A 10,866-nucleotide genomic window follows, 5' to 3' on the forward strand; every position below is an offset into this window, starting at 1 on the left:
CCTGATATCTCTTGCTATTTATTTCTTCATGTAACATATAGCAATGAGTTATATGCTTTGTGCATATAACAATAATAATATAATAACAATAATAACAACAAGCTCTTAGAATTACTTTGGGTTGTATACATTTGTCCACACACACATATTTGTTGATATATAGGGTTACATAGTCATAGAAGTTATCAAGCAATGATAACCCACAAAAAGACTTAACAAAGACTAATAAAAGATTAATAGGCTCTGGGAGGAGGAAGAGAAGGAGGAAGAGGAGGAGGAGGAGGGGGAGGAAGAGGAGAAAGGCGCAGGGGTGGGAGCTGTTGCCGAAGCTGCCACAGCAAGAGTTCTCCCCCCTCTCCCCTTCCCCTCCCTTCAAGGGCCCTAGAAAGGGTGAAGCTGCCGCCTGCAGTCGGTGACCGCGCGACTAGGCGCCAGCCGCGTTTATTCATAACCTGCCTTTTTCTACAAGGATTTAATGAGGCTGACGGAAATATGTTCACCATAACTGAATTGAAATAATTGAAGTCTAGTTGACGAGAAAAGGAAAGAAGGCTACAGGGAGCATTTCCAACAGCTTGGAAATTCGACCAAGTGATCTGGCGGGATGGGCATTTTCCTGACCTATTTTGTAGAGGAGTTGGATGGCATAAGCAATTGAGGTGGTACTGAGGGTTTCTCAAGTCTATGAAAGGTAGAAACTCAACCATGATTATTTTTCAACTCTACAGCATTCGCTTCCTTGAAGTCTTCATTTTTACATCAGTCTCAGGCAGTTATACTTAAGCATGAACATTGACGACAAACTGGAAGGATTATTTCTTAAATGTGGCGGCATAGACGAAATGCAGTCTTCCAGGACAATGGTTGTAATGGGTGGAGTGTCTGGCCAGTCTACCGTGTCTGGGGAACTGCAGGAATCGGTGCTTCAAGATCGGAGTATGCCTCACCAGGAGATCCTTGGTGCAGATGAAGTGTTACAAGAAAGTGAAATGAGACAACAGGATATGATATCACATGATGAACTCATGGTTCATGAGGAGACAGTGAAAAATGATGAAGAGCAGATGGAAACACATGAAAGACTTCCTCAAGGACTACAGTATGCACTTAATGTCCCTATTTCTCCTTAAAGAATAGAAGAATTGGAAGAAAAAAAAAATGTATAAGGATTGAATCTGGAGCATAGTTAGAAAAAGATCATATACTTGAGAATTTTTCCTTCAAATTTTGTAACTGTTGGCAATTCCTGCCTTCTTTTATTTTTTCATTATCTTTAAAAAGTATTTTACCCTTTCAGTCTTTCCTGTTTAACCTCGATGTCACAGGTCATCACCTAAGATACTCTTTTATAGATAGCCATAAATTTTTTTTCAATTCAAATGAGCATTTATTGAGCCCACATTAAGTGGGACATGCTTAAGATATTATGAGATGCCCTTCTTTGTACAGTTTCTGCTTATCCCCAAGTGGATACATGCTATGTCTCACAGTCTTTGTAGTTATTCAGGCTTCTATAATGGAATGGTAGGCTTGTTCAGAGATTTACAATCTTTTTAGGAAGTTGTACTTAGCAGAGTAATGGTCACAGCTGATGGAGAATTGCTACATTTTCTGGAGAAAAAAAAAAAGAACAACAATAACAAACCAAAACAGTGAGCTGGACTTGTTGCTTCCCCTGAAGGTTCAGGGCTCATTTGGTGCTTCAGTCACAGGCTCTTTGGAACAAACTGCAATGACCTCTTTATAATCTTCACTCTAAAAATTATCTCTGTGAAGTGAATTGTAATCAGCTCTGGCCTCAGTGACTTCTTTCTCAGTACTGAGGGTATTTAATTCCACATCAGTAAGCAATGCAAAAGTCTGTGTGTTCTTTAAGTACAAGTCAGTGATTGTTTCTGAATTTTGGTCACTGATCAAGTCTAGTAGTTCAGTGGCTGGCTGACTGCAGGTCCGTGGTGAGTTCTGGGAGTAGTGTGGGATAAGTCACAGCCAGGCAGACCAGGCAGTGGAGCAGGGCCTTCCTGAACGTGGTGCTGATGCAGGCAGGGAGTCTGAGAAGCTGGGTGGTTTTTTTTTGCCTTCTTGTGTCTTTTATTTTTACCTGATGATCAGCAGAACTACAACTGTCATAAAATCTTCTATTCTTTATGTGATATTAAACCTGGATCCTTTCAGTACTTCTAACATACTGTGCTTTTTCTTTTGCTTTAGGACCTTCATGTATCCTGCTTGTAATATTCCCCTTAATCATAACCCCTCTCTGCTTTTTAAACTGACTAGTACTTCATCATCATCAGCCTGCCACTTCTGTCCAGTCTAGGTTTACTCCCTGCAGTAGGGACTTGTTCAGTCTGTCTCTAATAGATAGTAGGCTCTTTGAGAGCATGAATTTTGTCTTGTTTTTCATTATGGCCCAGGTGTTAGCACATGATGTGAATGAGTGGATAACTATTTAACGGTTGTGTTCTAATACATGTGCTCACCAACTTTTACCTAGTCCATTGTAGTAGCCTTTTCCTTTTTCCACCTGTTGATGGTGATGAATTACATTAATTAATTTTTTAATGTTGAATCAGCCTTGCATACCTGGAGGAAATCCCACTTTGTTGTGTATAATTATTTTTATACATTTTTAAAATTCAATTTACTAGTACCTGTTGAGGATTGTTGCATCTATATTCCTGAGATAGATTGGTCTAGTTTTCTTTTCTTGCAGTGCCTTTGTTTTGATGTTAGAGTAACCCTGGTTTCATAGAATGAGTTGGGAATATTCACTCTGCTTTGGTCTTCCGGAAGAGATTGTAGAGAGTTGGTACAGTTTCTTCCTTGAGTGGTTGATGGAATTCACCAGTGAATGTGTAGGGCCTGGTACTTTCCTTTTTGGAAGGTTAGTGATTCAGTTTCTTTAATAGTTATAGATTCAGATTATATGTTTCTTCTTATGTGAGTTTTGACAGATTGTGTCTGCCAGGAATTCATTCAATTCATCTAGGTTATCAAATTTGTGGGCATAAAGTTGTTCATAGTATTCTTTTATTATCCTTTTAGTGTCCATGAGGTCTGTAATGATGTTCCCACCTTAATTTCTGATATCAGTAATTTATGTCTTCTTTTTGTCTTAGCCTGACAAGAGGCTTGCTGCCTTTTTTTTTTTTTTTTAAAGTATGTCACCATTTGCTTATTTATTTATATTTGATTGCACTGGGTCTTCCTTGCTGTGTGCGGGCTTTCTCTAGTTGCAGTGAGCAGAGGCTGCTCTTTGTCTTAACAGTTTTTAAGCATATGGTATTACATCCAGTGTCAGTGTACAGTTTATTGCACACTTGTTGTGCAGTAGATCTCTAGAACTGTTTTGTCTTGCAAAGCTGAATTTCTGTACCCACTTAACACCAGTTCTCCTTTTTTACCTCCCCCTAGTAAAAGCTTACTAATTTTATAGAGAATTAGCTATTGATTTTTTTCTGTTTTCCAGTTTTCAATTTCATTGATCTCTCCTCTAATTTTTATGATATCTTTTCTTATATTATTTTGGATTTAATTTGCCACTCATGGTTTTTGGGCTTCTCAGGTGGCACTAGTAGAGAACCCGCATGCCAATGCAGGAGGCACGAGCTCAGTCCCTGTGTTGGGAAGATTCCCTGGCGGAGGGCATGGCCACCCACTCCAATATTCTTGTCTGGAGATTACCACGGACAGAAGAGCCTAGTGGGCTACAGTCTGTAGGGTTGCAGAGTTGGACATGACTTTGCGACTAAACAACACTCAACACATAGCATTCAATGATACAAATTTCTCTCTAAGCACGGCGTTCACAGTGTTCCATGAATTTTGACAAGTTGTATTTTTATTTTCATTTGGTTCATTTTATCTTTTTTTTCTGAGAGATGTTCTTTGATTCATGTGTTATTTGGAAGTGTGTTATTTAATCTCCAAGTTTTGGGGATTTTTCAGCTATTTTTTTGTTACTGATCTATAATTTTAAATGGTCTGAAAGTGTATATTGTATGATTGTTTATTCTTTTATGAAGTTGTGTGTTTTATGGCCCTCAATGTTGTTTGCCTTGGCAAATGCTCCATATGAGATTGAAAAGAATAAAGTAGTCTGTTGATGGTTAAAAAAAAAAAAATTAATAAAAGGACTAATAAAAGAATTAACAAGCAGTCCTGTTTGGGAGTGAACTATGCTCCTTTGACCATCTTATCTTTCCTAGTTATACTTTCCTCCTGCAGTGACAGACACTGAATTTAAAGAATACTGTAAAATATCAGCAGTGCTCTTGGAAACATTCTTTGAACACCTTCATTGTGAAACAAAACATTCTAACAGCAACAAAGTTGCTGGGATTCCCTGAGGCTTCTCTCCTTTGTCCTCCAACTGACCTTGGTTATCTAGGAGACACCTGGGAAACAGAATATGCTTCTGAATTAGAGTATAACAGTATTCAAGTATTCAATTTATACTTGTAATATTGTAATTCTGGGCACTTTCTAAGGGTTTTTTTGTTTTTTTTTGTTTTTTTTTTTTTTTCTTTTTACTATTGCCCATAGTTTTAAAAATCACAATAATTATGCCCTTGCTGTTTGTAATGATGTCAAGTCATATAGCTATGACTCATAATGAGTAGTGTTTAATGTATATCCTGGGACACTTGAAATAAATATTCTCCTTTTTATAAAAATCAATTTTAATTCATAGTAGTTATGGATGCTGCTTAGGGATGTAATACACATATATTATTCCCTGAGACTTACGTGGCCGTGCACTCAACATGGCATTACATAAAATTTGATTTACATAGATACTTAAATTGATTTCCTAAACCTAATTAAGAATGATTTTTATGATGATCTTTTGAGAGGTCACTGCATTTAAAAATATTCCTTAGGGTATTACCAAACAGCTATTTAATGTTCAAGTACTCGGAAAAAATGTCATCAACAGCTTCAAGACATTAAGCTAGCCTATTTACTTTACAATAATAGTGGGAAGAAAATCCAGTTGTCATCTGTTCTACTTTTCAAGTCCTGCATTTTCTTTTTAGCTCAGCGTGCCAAAATCATACTCCTTTTATTATGAAAGATTACAACATGGTACTTCAAAAATTAATTTTTAACAGTTACATGACCCAAGTTGCATTGATGCAAAGAATTTTATTATGATTGAAGAAGAATATTTTCACTTCCCATATGTCCACTTATTCAATTGCTCACAAGATTATTATTGTGAGACTTAATTACTTGTTTACAGTGAAACACCAGCAAAATACCTACATATTCTTATATGAAGCAAGTTACTTAAAATTATATTTTGTCATAATTTATTGTTTTCCTTTTCTTTTTTATATTTTATATGTTGGTACATTCAAAAGAAGTACTTATAGGGGTAAGGGATAAGAAAGTAAGTCAGAAAGAGAAAAACAAATATTGTGTATTAATGCATACATATGAAATCTAGAAAGATGGTACAGATGAGTCTGTTTGCAGAGCAGGAATAGAGATGCAAACCTAGAGAACAGATGTGTGAACATGGGGCTGGGGGGAGGGTAAGACGAACTGGGAGAATAACATTGGCATATATACACTCACATGTATAAAATAACCAGTGCCAAGCTGCTATATAACACAGGGAGCTCAACTTGGTGCTCTGTGATGACCTAGAGGAGTGGGATGGAGTGTTGGATGGAATCGCAAGAGGGAGGGTATGTGTGTGTGTATATATATGTGTGTGTGTGTATATATATATAGTTGATATATGTGTGTGTGTGTATATATATATAGTTGATATATGTGTGTGTATATATATATATATATATATATATATATATAGTTGATTCACACTGTTATACAACAGAAACTAACACAATATTGTAAAAAAAAAAAAATTATACTCCAATTTAAAACAGAAAAAAATAAGTAAATGGCTAAGTGAGGCATCCCGTGTGGCACACTGTGTTAAGAATCTGTCTACCAATGCAGGAGACGCAAGAGACTCCATTTAGATCCCTGGGTTGGGAAGATTCCCTGGAGAGGGAAATGGCAAATCATCCCAGTATTCTTGCCTGGAAACTCCAAGGGACAGAGGAGTGTGGCGGGCTATAGCCCACAGGGTTGCAGAGACTCTTTCAGGACTGAGCTATTGAGCGCACACTCACAAATGGCTAAATGTTGCATCTAGGATAAAGGAGGAGAAGATAAGAGTCATAATGTTCAGAAAATAGTTTAAGACCAAAAACAACAGCAAGAAATTGTGATTAAAATACATATCCGAGCTCCCTCTTCTTTCTTCTCCCTTCCTCTCTGTTTCCGTCTCTCTCTCATCATACTCTCTTTCACACACACAGTGATTTAACATACATATGTACATATGAATACCACAATGTATGTCTGATATAAGGTGGCTCAGGGCCCTTTTACATCAGTCATTGATGTTTAAATGAAAAAGTGTTGAGAATTCATCAGACCTCACCATTACCTATAAGGATAGATATGGTCCTACACTGGTTTGCCACCATTCAAAATAACCAACATGTTGGAACTGAACAGCAGTGAAGACAAATACAAACAAGGACATAATTAAGAGATGCCAGAAGCTAGAGGGAAGAACAAAATATATGCTTATAGAATAGATCTCGTGAATGAAAAAATGGCAAAATGAAAAGAATTATAAAAACCCTCAAAGAGAAACTTTTAAAGTAGCTAAATGACATAGTGAAATGTAATATTTAAAAAAACTTCAGATTAATTGAGAGAATAGCCACTGTTAATATGCTAAATAAAGCATTAGATAAAAACAGGATATCTAAAAATATAGAATCTCAAATGTGAAGAAGGAAATAATAATGAATACAAAGGAAAATCAAAAACATAAAAAACCTTGAGTGATAAATACAGGAGTTCTAATATACAAATAAAATGACTTCAAAAGTAAAAAAGAATCAAAACTTTATACATAATCTTCTAAGTCTAAACAGAAAAAGAACAGCTGTTTGTAGGTTTTTTGTTGTTGTTTTTTTTTTTTCACGTGAAAAACAATGTAATGACAACAAAAGCAAGACCATCTACAAGGAGAAGAGGCCTGAAAGTCAAGAATGCCAGGCTAAGCTCACATTCTACTGACAGGTTGTAAGAAAGATTATCATAAGATTCAAGGATTCAGAAAACACTGATATCACTCACATATCTTATCTAAGGAGAAGTATCCAAAAAAAAAATCTAACAACTACCAGTGAGAACTGACGATTTCAACATAGGAAAAGAAAATAGAACAAAATGCTGCAAAAATGAATCTTGAGATATTTTTATGAGTATACACATGCTTCTAAAATGCAGAATTGAATCAAAGAGGATAATCACAAACACTGGGATATATATCTTACATTTTAAGTAAGAATATTTTCTTAAAAGATCTGTTTGCATGCAGAGTCTAAAACAGATTCAGAATTAAATATACTGTCTTATCTCAGAAAAATCTAAGGGCTGTACTGGCTGACAGGAGTTTGAGAGTTGAAAAGAAAGTAGGAAAATAAAATATCCCTAAAGTGTCATTTTATTGGAGAGAGAAAATAGTATAGTGACTTTTTTTTAAATTATCTCTTCAGATGGGGGAATTTTATTTCTCACTCACATAATTGTAGAGAAATATGTTTAGTGTTAAGAATTAGGAAAAGTAAAGTTATAAATAAAAGCCTCAAAAGCAATAATAGAATTAATAAATTAACAAGAGAAATAGAGGAATAAATGGCATCATGATCAAATTGATATATAAGAAAAATATAAATAAATAAAAGTATAAAAGGAAAACATAAAGAAAACAAATAGAAAGTTAGATCATGGATATATATATAGTCAAGAAAGTTAGATCATGGAATATATATATATATATATTCAAGTTTTCATTAAAAATAAACAGAACAAAATCTCTTACTAACAACAACGTCCAATGATGAAAAAGACATTTCATATGCTAAACAAAATTGGGTATAGAAATTTACTTTTAAAGAGTCAAAGTTAAGAGACAGAGAAAGAGAGGATGAAGAGGTACATAAAAGGTCATCAATGGGACTTCCCTGGCTGCCCAGTGGTTAAGACTCTGAACTCCCAATGCAGAGGGCACAGGTTAGATCTAAGATTGGGAAACTAAGATCCTACATGGTGCAGTCCAGAAAACAATAATAATAATAATCAGGAAAACACAAAAAGAGACAGTTATACAGTATATTTTTATATTAATATCAGAAAATATAAAACAATATAAAATATATGGACATAAAGATATACAAAATTCTGTTAAATATGTTAGAAATGCAAGAGAAACTTGAAAAAGAAATTGTAGTCAGAAATCTATAACCTTCAAGTTAGAAATGATAGGGACAGAGTAAAGGGACCAAGGAGGTGATTAAGCAGTTAATCCCACTGTGTGTGCGTGTGTGTGCATGTGTGCGTTAGTCTATCAATCGTGTCCACCTCTTTTGTGACCCCGTGGACTGTATCCCACCAGGCTCCTCTATCTGTGGAATTCTCCAGGCAAGAATACTGGGGTGGGAAGCCGTTCCCTTCTCAGGGGATCTTCCCAACCCAGGGATTGAACCCAGCTGTCCTGCACTGCAAGCAGATTCTTTACTGTCTGAGCCAGCAGGGACACCCCCGTTAATCCTATTAAGGGATGATAAATAATGAAAAAAGTAAGCTAATGATCCCTCAAGAAGCAGGTTTCCTTAAGCACAACATCCAGAGTGCTTGCTTAACAACATAAGCAGAAGCAGAAGCATGAGACATGCCCCCAAACAATACAACAATGGGGGCAGGAGAGCCACATCCTGCCCAGGCGTGCAGTGACGTAATGATCCCTAGGACATGTCCCTCTGCGCACACCAAGTCTGTGTTGCAGCCCAACTTCCGCCCAAGCTTTTTCCCCTTCATCACAGTTGTTAGTTTCAACCCAAAGCCTAATAAATCTGCAAGCTAATCTTAATGTCAGAATTGGCTGTCCTAGGAGTCCAGTCTGCAAGCAGTTGTTTCCAGACGTGGCTTGAATAAAACGACTCTGGAATGAGATTTTGTAACTGGCAGTCTGCACTACCTTCACAGCCTCAGCAATCTCCATGGAATGGTGGGAGGGGGAGGGTTGTTTTCCTCTGTGGCAGCATCTCACCAACACCTTTTCATCCAGCCAGCCGTGATCCTTTCCCTTTCCTTCAATAGGTTGTGACTGCAAAGGCATCCCTGAATGTTAAGTCTTAACGAAAGGTAACCAACCTGTGATTGTACATTTTCACTGTAAAAAGTGTGAGTAAGGGGCTTCCCTGGTGGCTCAGTGGTAAGGAATCTGCCTGTCAAGGCAAGAGATGCAGGCTCCATCCCAGATCCGGGGGAGATCCCACATGCCTCGGAACAACTAAGCCCATGCACCACAACTATTGAACCTGTGCTCCAGAGCCTGAGAGCCTCAACTACTGAGCCCAATTGCCACAATAGTGATGTCCACACATCCTAGAGATCATGCTCTGCAACAAAAGAAGCCACTGCAACAAGACGCTCATGCACTTCAGCTAGAGAAAATCCCACACAGCAACAAAGACCCAGCATAACCAAAAATAAATAAATAAACAAAATTAAAATTTTAAGATATAAGTGGATTTCAAAGATAGTACAAATGATATTTCACTTATTTGTTTTGAGGGTAGGGGTGGGTGTTCTACTTCACAACTGATCCTAACATACACAGGTGAAGATGACAGAAACCTACTAATCTCAACAAAAGCTTATTTTATGATTACTTATATATGTGCAGTGAAGAAATAGTTTGAGAGTCAGACAAGTATCATTAACTAATAAAATATGTTCCAAAGTACTGCACCTGGCCTATGCAATAGCAGAGTTTCTACCATATACTTCTACTTCATGGACTATTTCCAATGGTAGGAAATTTTGGTCGTTATAATTGATATAATATGCATTAAAATGGTGTGTGGTTTTGTAAGTATTGCTTACTTCGCTAGCAGAGATATAGCATGCATGTTAATAATGGCATTTATGTAGGTACTAAAAATGCTTATGATTTTATTTTACTTTTTGTTTTTGGTAATGAATTATTTTAGATGGCTATTCAACATGCTAAACGTTTTCTGAACCAGACAACAGTGGATTGAGCTGTCCAGTGTCTCTGAAAGAGTCTAAAGAGCTACTTCTGGTTTCTGGGTTCTCCCAGGTCACTGGGTTTCCTGACAGGGTATTGAAACCTTTAACTAGTTTATATTCTCTCTGAAGACAAACTAGTCAAAGGAGTATCAAAGCTTTTGCTTTCATAAATACAATACACGGAGTCCTGCCTGAAAAAGAATACAAAATATAATGTGAGGAAAAAATGCATTACATTTCTTGAGAGATGATTTAATTCTGAGGATTTAATATTCATAAATTCATGTAATTCAAATATTAAATTAATAAGTTAAAACCATAAATTTTATATTTTTGTACCCACATTATAAATGAAGAAGCAGAAACACAGAATGACGTCTAACAGCTTCACAAAGATGTCCCAGAATCATGATGAGTTTTTACTAAAACAAAGAGTGCCTGGCTTCACAAATCCTTCTAATCATAGCAAGAGTTGTAATCTGACTGACAATCCCACTCAACCAGGTATTCAGTGACATTTTTCATCAAGCATGGCTGGTTAACAGTTCATAGAAAATGTTTTTGAACTCAGATATCTCAAATATTTTCTTGGGAAAGATTCCGCACATGAACCATGAAAGCAAAAATGTTCAATAAGGCTCTGAAAACAAACAAAACCACAAAACTGGATGCTCTGTATTTTTGTCCAAGTAAAATATGAAAACATTTCAGCAACTGCTTCCCAGCACT

General features: G+C 36.4%; 1 protein-coding gene across 1 annotated transcript; it reads left to right on the top strand.

The window, feature by feature from the left end:
• Positions 1 to 573: 573 nt before the first annotated feature.
• Positions 574 to 1,130, top strand: LOC133069543 (zinc finger protein 148-like). Its single transcript, XM_061161173.1, has one exon. The coding sequence runs from the start codon at positions 786 to 788 to the stop codon at positions 1,128 to 1,130; it is 345 nt and encodes a 114-aa protein (XP_061017156.1). The 5' UTR covers positions 574 to 785.
• Positions 1,131 to 10,866: the final 9,736 nt, after the last annotated feature.

The sequence above is a fragment of the Dama dama genome, chromosome 14, assembly GCF_033118175.1.
Source record: "Dama dama isolate Ldn47 chromosome 14, ASM3311817v1, whole genome shotgun sequence".
Classification (NCBI taxonomy): domain Eukaryota; kingdom Metazoa; phylum Chordata; class Mammalia; order Artiodactyla; family Cervidae; genus Dama; species Dama dama.